Source organism: Trichosurus vulpecula, chromosome 6 (genome assembly GCF_011100635.1).
Source record: "Trichosurus vulpecula isolate mTriVul1 chromosome 6, mTriVul1.pri, whole genome shotgun sequence".
Classification (NCBI taxonomy): domain Eukaryota; kingdom Metazoa; phylum Chordata; class Mammalia; order Diprotodontia; family Phalangeridae; genus Trichosurus; species Trichosurus vulpecula.
The window spans coordinates 262474740-262487446 of NC_050578.1; the positions used below are offsets into that span (position 1 = coordinate 262474740).

Below are 12707 nucleotides of genomic sequence, written 5' to 3' on the forward strand. Positions count from 1 at the left end.
TTGTGGATCTTACATTTTTTTGAAGAAAACATGCACTTTTAAAAAATAAGAATACACAGCAAATAAATTCAAGATCCTTTAGGCAAAAGGAAGGAGCATCTGAATGTATTAGGAAAGATCTCATGTAGGGGATGTCCTTGGACATCTGTTTTGAAGAAAACTATTGAAAGGGGAGAATGAAGTGTGTTCTAGTCATGTACAATACTAAATTTAAAGCCTTTACCCTTAAATGAAGTAGCTTAAAAAATTTAATAAAAATGCTACTCCATCTCTCAGAATTTTCTGTCTTCACAGAAAGGGGAAAAATTCCTTCAGGGTAATTGGGAAAACACCATTCCTTCTTGTACCTGTCTCCTACCTTGGGGGAGAGTGAGAAATATCATTCTTATGCCTGAGTTACCTAATATTCTGAAGGGATTTTATTTTGAACTCAAACTTCTAGGCCTGTTGCTAACCAATCTAAATTCATTTTTTCAAGGATTAACTAACTCTGTCTTGCTCATTTATTCCCTATCACAGTGATTTCTCTATCCTTCACTGTTAGCTTCCTTATCTCTATCCACCTCCTCCCAGCTGTCCTAATATTGTCTTTAAAGAAGCTCATTCCTTTCACAATGCTTTCTGAAATATATTTCTCCTACGTAACAATTTAACTTCATTTTAAATGTTTCCCTTGATGACTGCATCACTCTGTCATGTCTCCTTCTTTGAGGTTTACTCCTTCTCTATGTACCACCCAATAAAAATTCTGGGAGCTGTTGTCATCATTGATGCTGTTGTTCTGCATGGTACCACGGGGAAAAAAAAGCAAATAATAATGGTGAAAATTGGAAGAGAGGTAATATAAGGTTGGGGGTAGAGTGGTGTGCTAACATTTGTAGCCACCCCAATTTGGAAGGGGCTGTCTTGAGAGGTATTGACTTCCCCCTCACTGGACATTATCAAGCACAAGCTGACTGACCACTTGTCAGATATGTCAAAAAGGATACTCTTGTTCAGGTAGAGATTGAATGCAGTGGCCTTTTTACTTCACAATTAAATTCTTTGAGGTTTTCACATGGATTTTATTCTATAATCAGTAATAGAGTAGAAACCCCAATCAACATCAATGCTTTTTCCTGAGATCTACCCATTAGATTCCCACCTCCTTGAAAGCACAGGATTTTTTTTGGGGGGGGATATAATTTTGTTTTATTTTTACTTTATACCCTCAATGAGTACCGTAGTACCATGCAAAGAATACACATTTAATATGTTTTTAAAATACCATTTCTTTCTTTTTTTTTTTTTCAGGACTGACTTTCTGATTCTTTTCTCCATCATGAGTCATGGTGACCTGTGAGGGAAATCGGAGTTCCATTGCAACATTTGTCCTCTTGGGTTTCTCAGATTACCCAGAACTTCAATTGTCCCTCTTCCTGGTATTCCTGATCATATATTCTATAACTGTGGTGGGAAATCTAGGAATGATTGGCATCATTCGAGTCAATCCCAAACTTCACACCCCCATGTACTTTTTCCTCAGTCACTTGTCCTTTGTGGATTTCTGTTATTCCTCCATCATTGCTCCCAAGATGTTGGTGGACTTACTCATAGAGGACCGAAGCATTTACTTCTCTGGGTGTTTGGCACAATTTTTTTTCTTTTGCACCTTTGTAGTGACTGAGTCCTTCCTGCTGGCAGTAATGGCTTATGATCGCTTTGTGGCTATTTGCAATCCTTTGCTATATACTGTTGCCATGTCCCAGAAGCTTTGTGCCCTCTTGCTGGCTGGATCATATACATGGGGTATAGTCTGTTCCCTTCTACTCACATGCTCTGCTATCCAGTTATCATTTTATGGTTCAAACACAATTAATCATTTTTTCTGTGAGTTCTCATCACTTCTTACTCTCTCTTGTTCTGATACGCATTTGAATCAGATAATACTTTTCATCTCTGCCACTTTTAATGAAGTGAGCACGCTTTTGATTATCCTGGCCTCTTATGTATTCATTTTCGTCACTGTCCTGAAGATGAATTCATCCAGTGGGCTACGTAAAGCATTCTCCACATGTGCCTCTCACCTAATGGCTATCACTATCTTTCATGGGACCATCCTCTTTCTCTATTGTGTTCCTAACTCCAAGAACTCTCGACACACAGTCAAAGTAGCTTCTGTGTTTTATACAGTGGTAATCCCCATGCTTAATCCTCTAATCTACAGCCTGAGGAACAAAGATGTAAAAGAAACAGTCATCAAATTAATGGAAATCAAAATTTCTTCTTCCTGAGCATATCTCCTATTAATTAAAATTTTAAATCACAAATATGTAGACCACAATCCATGCCTGATAAGCTCCAACTGGATAAATGACCTAGATAAAAACAATGATGAAATAATTGCTAAAGATGAATAAGGATGATAAATTGATAATATTGATTAGATAAAATATTTTTTACTGAAAATATTGAAGAAATCTAAGATTAAAAAGGAAATACTTTTGGGGAAACAAATTCCAACAAATTTTATTGATTCACTCTCACTTCTGATTAAAATTTACAAAAACAAGAGCCATTCCCCAATTGATAAATGGAAAATGATATGAACAGACAGTTCTCAAGGCAAGAAACCGAGGTTATCTATAAACATGTGGATAGTTTTAAAGAACTATCAATTAGAAACATGCAAATTAAAAAAAAATTCTAATTATGCACTTCACAACTATCAGATTATTAAATATGCCCCCCAAAAGATTAGTATTGAAGAGATTGTTGAAAAATAGATATAGTACTGCACTGTTGGTGCACCTATGGGTGTGGACAAATATTAAGAAAAGAAATTTGGAATTATACCTAAATGGTAAAAAACAGTGTGTTCCCCATGACCCCGCTATTGTAGTGCTTGGCATATACCTAAAAAGATCATGGAAATGGAAAAATCTATGTACAAAAAAGTGGAAATTAAAAGGGTACCTATCAAATAAAAAATGGTGAAATAAATTCTTATCTATGAATGTAATGGAATCCTGGTTTGTGGTAAAAAATGAGGAAATTGTTTCAGAGATAGAAAATCTTATGTGAGCTAGTGCAGACTTCAGGAGAACTAGAATCAATATTATGCAAATGAAATCTTTTGAAGAATTTTAAAAATTGTTGTAGACTGAAATAATCAGGAAAGAGCCAGTTATAAAATAACAACAGCATTGCAATGACCAACAACATAGACTGTTGTAAGAACCTTGATAATTATCGTGACCATCTGTATTTTCAGAAGATCAGTGATGAAACCTTCCATCAATCTCCTGACAGAGTGATGATTTATTTTGGGTGCTGAATGAGAAGTATATATATTTTTTTTGCAAATAATCAATGAGGGAATTTGTTATGCTAGACATTGGGTATTTGTTACAAGGAATCATTTTTTTCATCTTTTTTTCAAAGATATGCATGGTGAAAGGGAAAGAGAGATAATAGTATTCTGTTAATTAAAAAAAAATATTAAAAATGGAGAAAAGGCAAAGGCCCTACAGTATAGAATGGTGTGTGCACTTTCAAATGATGTCACTATATTATTAGTTTTGCTTTAAAAATATTTTTCGGAGAGGATTCTAGGAAGATGGTGGAGTAGGTCAGAAAATTCCAAGCTCTCGAGATTTTCCCCCGCAAAAGAGTTAAAATAGCACCTTAGGGCAAACAAAGTGTGGGTGGAGACAAGAAAAATAGAGGCACAACCCAGGTTTTTCTTGGTTAGTTTGAGAAGATCTGAAGAAAAACCCCAGGACTAGGTGTGGTCCCCATGAGGACTAAACACCTCCAGGCTAGGTTCCTTTTTAACAACACGCTGGGAAGCTGCTTAAACAACAGGCTACAAAACCCAGGGTAAGTCTGAGAGGCTGCCTCCGCCCCAGCCACTGGAACTTTTCTCCCCGGGATATTGAGGGGAGTTGTGCGTTTGAGCCCAGGAAGACTGCGGGAACCTCTGCTGATGAATGCCAGACTCAATTGTGTTGTGAGGAGTGATGGGGGTGAGAAGGAACCAGCACATGCCCAGTGAGTGCAGAAGCAGTGGTGTAGAAAACCCCTGGCTGTGGGCACTTACAAGAGGTTGGAGTTTTGGCTTTGGTTCCAGGCTAGAGGAGAGAACTAAAGATCTGGGGCAAGAGGCACCAGTTCCCATACCCCAGAGCTAGAGGCATTACTACAAAAAAAAAAATGCACAGGCAAAGGAGAAAGAGTCTAACCATAGAAACCTATTACGGGAATAGAGATGATGGGGGTTCACCTTCAGGTGAAGAGATTGCAGTAAAGAAACCCCCAAAGAGCAATGTCAAATGGTCACTTGCCCAAAAAGAATTTATGAAAGATCTTAAAAAAGACTTTAAAAATCAAATGACAGAGATGGAGTAAAAATAAAAATAATCCAAGAAAAACAAGAAGGTTATGAAAGGATAATTAACCAATTAGAAAAGGAGGTCCAGAATCTGAAGGAGGAAAATTACACTTTGAAAATTAGACTTGGGCAAAGTGAAGCCAGTGAAATTATATGAGATCTAGAAATAATTAAAGAAAACGTGAATAATGAAAAAAAGGAAGAGAAAGTGAAGCATAAGAAAAACAACAGATTTGGAGAATAGGTCAAGAAGAGTAAATACAAAAATAATTGGAGTAACTGAAAGGCATGATCAAAAAAGAATCTTGATATAATAGTACAAGAAATAATTAAAGAAAGTTGTCCTGAAGCATTAGAACAAGACAGGGAAGTAGAAATAGAAAACATCCATCACATACCACTTAAAAGAGATCCTATGAGGAAAACTCATAAGAATATCATAGTCAAATTCCGGAATCCCCAGCTCAAGGATAAAATATTAAAAAAATATCAAGATTAAAACAATTTAAATATGATGGCTCCACAATTAGAATTACACAAGACCTAGCAGCAGAGAGATTAAAGGACTGCAGGTCTTGGAACACAATATATGGAAGAGCAAAAGACCTGGGGCTCTGGCCAAAACTATCACACTCTTCAAATTTCAGTATTATCTTGAATGAAAAAAAAAATGGACATTTGACAAACCCTCAGACTTTCAAGATTTTGTTAAAAAAAATCCTCAACTTAATAGAACATTAGACATACAAGAACCAAGAGAAACATAAAGCACACACCAAAGACTGACTATAAGGGATTCATAAGAACAGACTGCTTACCTTTTATATAACATGAAATGTAAAATGTATGTCTAACATTCTTATTCATAATTGTCGAGCTCATAAGAAAGAGGGGGATAAATCTGACTATGACATGCATTTTAAAAGTAAAACTATTTAGAAACAGCTAAAAAGAGTAACTATTTTATACAAAAGAGGTGAAAGAAGAAGAAAGGATACAGAGGATTTAGATGGGGGAGGAGGGCTGGCAGTTCTGGTAACCTACTTTCATCAGGAATGGTTTTAAGAAGGAATAATACATATATGTTTAGAAGAGTATAAAAGTTTTCTAAATTTAGAAGAAATAAAATGGTAGGGGTTTAGTGAGAGGGGAGAGGACAAGGGAGGGATTAGGGCAAGGGAGGGATTTTTAGAGCAGATAATGAGGGAAAAGTTAAAGGGTGTTTAGATTAATGGGAATGGGAGGTTGGGGGAAGGATCCTTGGGGAGGAAGGCAAGTAATAGGAGGGCACTACAGTTGGTGGAGGAGGGGGATAGGCAAGTAACAGAAAGCAATGTAGCTGGTAGAAGTAAAGTAGAGGAGGCAGGAAAGATAGGAAACAAAAGATATATACAAACATAAAAAACAAAGATTAGGAGTAGATTATGTTTGGGAAAGTATATGTATATACATACACATGTATATATGTATAAGTATATGTATATATCTGTATGTGTATATATATATCAAAAAATATCTAAATTATATTATAACCTTCTGGGGGGTAGGGGGCAGGGAAAAAGAACAAAGTTAAATGTGCACAGCAGAGAACAAAAGAAAAAAAACAAGGAAGCAAAGAAAAGATGGACAATTCTCAACACAATATGTATAATTTATCAAACAGGTTTTCTTGAAATAAAATTATTGTTACATATTTTGAATCCTCTCCTATGTTCTGCTATGCACATGACATTTTTTCTATATTACTTTATATTTAAGTTTCAATATTTAACTTTATGATATGTTTTTGTTTCTTTTCTCTATTTCGTATTTGTGTTTTGGTAAAATAAAATTAAAAACTGTTTAAAAATATTTTTCTTAAATGTGAGATCTCATAGAATAGGGATAATCTTGAAATATTTTTAGTGTAAAAACATAACATCAATATTTTTTAAAAGAGAGAAAAAATACATGATCTGAATGGACATGGTCTTTGATTTGTCAATGAACCTTATGCCTACAGTATGTTTTAGAAATAATTGTTTGGTACTTGGAATATTTTTCCCAATAAAACAAAAGATAAATGATACATAAATGTCCTACAAGATGCATAGTATAACTACAAGTAATAACATTTTGGAGCGTGTGAGCTTCACTGGCCTTACTGGGAACATTATCTATTTGTGGTGATCGAAATCAGTTGAAAGAATGACACACATTTCACCAAGCTTTAGGGCATAGCTTCTTCTTCAGTATCACAGGCCAGCAGCACAGATTGGGAAGGCAAAATACTATATTGTATTTCAATGTTGTTATGTTTGGACAAGGAGGCATGGGTTGGGTTATATTTCTCCCAGAATTCCTTGTTCCTAGTATCTTCAGGCCACAAGGAAATTAAGTAGGAAATGCTATAGACATAAATTCTTCTGTTTGAGTTTTACTTCAGCTATTATCATGGGTGAATAAAAGTATGATTTTCTCATTTTTTAATAACATTGTTTTTCAAAAGGAACTCTAATACATTGAGATAGACAATACTGACCTATTTTCCTGACATTATTGTGGGAGAAAAACTAGATGTCCAGGAGAACTAATTTTTTAAATGAGTAAGTAATAAAGACCTTTTGGAATTGTGTTATTGTTATTTTCTAAGTCTTTATTTGATAGAAATATTTATAAAGGATTTTGTACATTCACCCAAAAAGAGAACATGCTTTAATTATATTCATTGATTTGGCTTCATTAGGACAATTACATATTTTCTGTTGCTTATATGGAGGCATTGAAATGAGACTCTTGAACCTCCAAATAGCATTTGATGTTCTGAATATTTATCTGACTGAGTTCTAATTTTATATTAAAATATTTGCCTTTATAAAACTATGGTTCCGGATACACAATATGATTACCATCATTCAGTCTTTAATGTTTTTCATTGGCCTCAATAAAAATGTTCAGTCTTCTTTGTTTCAATCTTATATGATATTTTTAAAAATCTAAATTCAATTGATTGTTTTAGTATCAGCATCCAGGTAGTGTGGTGATTGATCTACACACTACACTGATTAGACAAAATTTTAAGTGTTTTGCTCATGGTCAAGCTGGAAGTTGTCAAAAACATAGCAAAGAGAAGAGGTGAAAGACTTGAGTTGCTACTGTATAAGAATAATTTGAAGAAAAATGGAGTGTTTTACTAAGAGAAATGAAGATTAGTGAGTGACATATCTGAATAAACACCCAAAGTATAATGCATTTATATTGTTATGTCTTTGAGTCCAGGGACTGGTTTTTTTTTGCTTTTGTTTTGTTTTACTTTGTTTTGTTTTTTGCCTTTTTTCTTATCCCAACAACTTTTCTCAGTGCCTTCTACATCATATGCACTAAAAAATTCTTATTGATTTGAGTTACCATCCTCCTTTACAACCAGACCTTGGAAATACAGGCAATTTGCAACTTATCTGCTCTTGCCCTCCCACAATATAACTACCAGGAACAGACCTTCTAGACCTACACATTCTGAGACCCTGTCCAACACCAAATCTTGTGGGAATGAATGCACATTACTTCTAGATTTCTCTCAGCATCTAAGAAGTCATGATGAGTAAAGAAGCAAGTAAAAAAAAAATTTCTAACCTACTATATCTAACTGGCCACAGGGCATATTTATCATCAAATTCAGACACTCATGGGCATACCAGAGTGTAAGTTAGAAGATATATGTGAATGTGAACCATAATTATCAATCCAGCCTTGAATTCAGGTATAGTAACTAAGAGAAATTGAAGTCTGAGGTTGCTAGGAGAGAGAAACGTGCAAGATGATTTCCACATGAGTGAAACTATTGACCAAAGTGGACAAGAACATGAATTTAAAAGGCAAGTCTTTGTCATCATGTGTAAAAGGTGAAAAAAGCCAAATGCTTACCTACATCATGTATATATCTCTGAATTTGTCCATTTCTTTTTCCCTAGGGGAGCAATGTCACAAAAACTTCAATCCAGGTGCCCAGAGAGGGTGTATGTTTGTTTTGACTAATTGTTTGCAACCCACAGAGATCCATAATTTCGAGAGCATACTTAGGGGACTTAGTTCCCAGGGGGAAACTAAATTATAAAGCCCCTTGCATTGATCATATAGATAGGTTAATCAGTCATCTTTCTCTGACCTTTATATTGTCTATGCAGTTACAGCTTATTTTGCTAGGTAAAAAAGTGGAGTGTATGTGATATTTTATTAGAAATAATTTAAAAATCCATTACAAGAGAAATGCCTGAATTGTGCTCTCATTCCGGAGTTCTGCTTCCTGAGATTTTCCCCCCTCTTTTGTTACAGAACGCATCTATGAAGATTTCTTTTATAATATAATTAATGGAAAATGAACATTTGGTAATAACAATTCTGTCATTAATAACAATATAAAATAATACTATTAACAATGGGAAACATTCATCTACCCATAGTGATTCAAGGTTTGCCAATTGCTTCATATATGGCATTTCATAACCCCTCTTTTTCTCTGCTTTAAGGGAAGAAAATATGATTAGAGGCAATAGCCAAGACCTCTAACTTGAGAAACTGCCAGGTAAAAGCCCAATTTATAACTGAATCATATTCCAGATAAATGCATGCCTGTGTCAGACCTGGATATGTGTCCAATGAGGTGTCCAAATCTTCGTCTCAGTTCTCTCTTTGTACCCAGCAAGGTGCAAAGACCTGACTTTTAAAACTGCGCATGGGCAGACAGACCCACAGCCCAAATCTTCTACTCACCCTTCCTGTGATGCCAGGCATTTTCTGTTAGTCCTTCCCTTAGAAACATCCTAAGTGCTGTCCTTCATTAACCAAGAGAGTTGCCTCCTGCCTACAGGTTAGCACATTGGACTGATTTTTCTTTTGATATAGTACAAACAGGTAATTTTTACCAGCACTGCTACTTATGTAAACTGAAATAATGTGAATTGGAAAATTTTGCTTCAATTATTTAGGCCTCATTTTTCAAGTGTAAAATGAAGGAAATGAACAACTAGCTTCTAAAATCCCTTTCCATTCTAAATATACCAATTGATGATCCTCTTTGAATCAGAGAAATCAGGAGATATAGTCTGATGCTCTCTACCTCTATTTTTGTTTTCCTCCCAAACAGTATTTATATTCAGGAAAAGGGAAGACTCATTTTTCTAGTATGAGGAACTCCCTTCACTTTCCAAAGTGGTTTCATGCATTACTAAATCAATGCATGACTAACGCTTCCTCACTAGATGAGGGGCTGAAAGGGGAACTTATGGGAAGGGGCATGGGGCATGACATTATGTCTTCTTGGAATGTGCTTGCATCTTACCAAAGCAGATTTTAGAGGTAACTGGATCCCAAAAGAAAAGTCTTTGTAGGTCATTATCTCTCCTTGGTTTTGCAGTTCCAACACATAAAATAACTATATGGAGCTATAATCTTAAAGAAACCTAACCTTTAAAGGGAATGATACCACAATCAAAGTGTATGGAGAGGGTTATACCAACACATAATAATAGCTAGCATTTACATAGAGCTTTGAGAATTAAAGAACTCACTTCTTATTTCTTATCATTGAGTGTCATAAGAAACCTATGAAGTAGATATGGTAAGCATTAATATCTCCTTTTTGTACAAGATGAACCTGGCATTCAGAGAGCTTAAATGACTTGAATATGATTAATCTAATGATAAATACTGGAGGTAGAATTAGGAAACAGTGCTTCCCTGAAAGGATTAGTCTGGAGTCTAGATGGGCAGTAAAGATTTTTTCCAACTCTAAATCTTTGCACCTTTGCACTTATGATTCTCAAGCTTGTGTTCTTTCCTGGATAGCATAAAGTTGCTTTATATAAGTAACCAACAGTGATATAAATACACACACATACATACATGCATGCATACACACATGCATTTATATATGCATACACACAAACACACAAATATAGAATTTGTTTATAGGATGAATGAGAGAGGTATCATGTAAATGGCTGGATAAAACTTGCCATCATGACTTTTGCTGAACAAAATAAACTGAACTCACTGTGAATACTAAGCTAGGCAAAATTCCATCTATCTGCTCTCAGTTATTCCAAGAGTATAATCCAAAATATGGAAATTGTTGATGGAAAATTCAAACATTCATATTTGACTATTGAATGCATATGGAATCTCTCATCAATAAGTTAAACATGTTTTTAATAAATGGTGATATGTTCTTTTTTGTGTGTTTGAGAGAGAGAGAGAGAGAGAGAGAGATTGAGAGAAAGGGAGAGAGGTTGCTTTGTTTCTTTGGGATTGACATAAACTATACAGCCTAGGTTGCACATATGATCTGAGTTTGGACCAAGGTATATACTATGTGTATTACATGCAGCCAGAGAGTGTGTGCATTTCTTTTGCTTATTAGTTTGCAACCCACAGAGATCCACATAAAGGCATATATGATACAGATAGTATGTAAGATCACTATATTACCTGAGTTCTAGATATTATCTTTATCTGTATGACATGTCAATCTGTATAATATCTGTCATCATGCATTTTGTTTGATCTGGATACTGTCTCTGCATGTTGTACACAAACTTGATTATGTTTTTTTGATATTTAAAGGGCAAATATGAAGATAATAAATACATATATAGTCATATAATATTTCTCTCCAATTAAACATGTATTAACTTTGATTCTAATATTGTTTTCCTAGGAGATGGTTAAAACTTATTCTTGGACCATATAAAAGAAGAATTTTTCATTTGTGCTTTATTCAACCTTCAACATAGTGAAATAATGGAAGAAGAGGGAAATTGCACTGCAGTTACAGAATTTTTGCTGCTAGGATTTTCAGATCACCCAGAACTCCATATTTTACTCTTCCTGCTATTCCTTGTCATTTATGCTGTCACAGTTTTGGGAAATCTTGGAATGATTATCCTGATAAAGATCAGCCCTCGCCTTCATACTCCTATGTATTTTTTTCTCAGCCACATGTCCTTTGTTGATTTCTGCTATTCTACCATCATTGTACCCCAAATGCTGGTCAATATATTAACAGAAGACCAGGTCATCTCTTTCCTAGGTTGCACTGCACAGTTCTATCTGTTCTGTACATGTGTGGTCACTGAAGTCATATTGCTGGCAGTGATGGCCTATGATCGCTTTGTGGCCATTTGTAACCCATTGTTATACATGACTGCTATGTCCCAGAAGATTTGCAGCCAGTTGGTCTGTGGCTCATATATTTGTGGTACAGTGTGTTCTCTAATTCACACATGTTTAGCCCTTAAGATTGCTTCTTATAGATCCAACATCATTAATCACTTTTTCTGTGATCTGCCCCCACTCTTGTCTCTGTCCTGTTCTGACGTCTCCATCAATGAATTGATGCTTTTCACAGTGGCCAGTTTAAATGAGTTCAGCACCATCATTATCATCCTCACCTCTTACATATTTATCCTCATCACCATTCTGAAAATCCGCTCTTCTGACGGCCGGCGCAAAGCATTCTCCACCTGTGCCTCCCACCTCACTGCCATTGTGATTTTCCACGGCACAATCCTTTTCATTTATTGCCGACCAGGATCTGGAAATACTCTAGATTCAGACAAAGTTGCTACCGTGTTTTATACTGTGGTAATACCAATGCTAAATCCTCTAATCTACGGTTTGAGGAACAAGGATGTAAAAGATGCCCTTAGGAAAGTGATAGGGCTGGAAATGATGTTTCCATGCCCCAAACTGGGGGGAAGGAGAGGAGATTAAGAATTTATGTAAATATCAATGAATTGTTTTAGCCTACTAATCACTGAGCTTTTCCTTGTGAAGTCACATACTAGTGTATTTTTGGTGTGGTTCTGGAATTATATTTGATTTAAAGAACAAGAAAAAAAAACAATGTGGGTATGTTAGATAAAATGTTAGACTTGTGCCCATAAGGTCTGGATTCTAATTCGTCTAAAAAAAAGTTAACTCTTTGGAGGACACTAATTTGTTACCATAACACAAGATCAGGAAAGGGATAATTACAAAATGTTTTTTTTTTTTAATACAAGGGAACATGATACAATAAAAGTCTTAATACTGCTGAGAGTCTTGTAAATAAAAATGATTGTTGATTTGTCTTCTTTGATCAGTCTCAAACTCCAAACTGTAAAACAAGAATAAAAATCAGAGAGAAGAGGGATGTTCTTCCCCTTTCCCTTTATTCCTAGAAGCTCAATAAAAAGTGACATTTTCGGGATGTATAGTACACAGAGTACTTTGCTAGGCTCTGGGATAAAAAAAAAAAAATCAGTTTAGATAAGACAGTTTTTCTCCTTAAGCCCCCTACAGTCTGAAAGGGGGATAT

The 12707-nt window shown here is 35.3% G+C and overlaps 2 protein-coding genes across 2 annotated transcripts; both read left to right on the top strand.

Moving 5' to 3' along the window:
* Positions 1 to 1328: 1328 nt before the first annotated feature.
* LOC118853901 (olfactory receptor 5D18-like) lies at positions 1329 to 2273 on the top strand. Its single transcript, XM_036764135.1, has one exon. The coding sequence runs from the start codon at positions 1329 to 1331 to the stop codon at positions 2271 to 2273; it is 945 nt and encodes a 314-aa protein (XP_036620030.1).
* An 8876-nt stretch (positions 2274 to 11149) lies between these two features.
* Positions 11150 to 12121, top strand: LOC118855029 (olfactory receptor 5L2-like). Its single transcript, XM_036765163.1, has one exon. The coding sequence runs from the start codon at positions 11150 to 11152 to the stop codon at positions 12119 to 12121; it is 972 nt and encodes a 323-aa protein (XP_036621058.1).
* Positions 12122 to 12707: the final 586 nt, after the last annotated feature.

What these genes read in the sequence shown, in the direction of transcription:
- LOC118853901 (XM_036764135.1), top strand. Translation starts at nt 1,329, where the DNA reads ATGGTGACCTGTGAGGGAAATCGGAGTTCCATTGCAACATTTGTCCTC.
- LOC118855029 (XM_036765163.1), top strand. Translation starts at nt 11,150, where the DNA reads ATGGAAGAAGAGGGAAATTGCACTGCAGTTACAGAATTTTTGCTGCTA.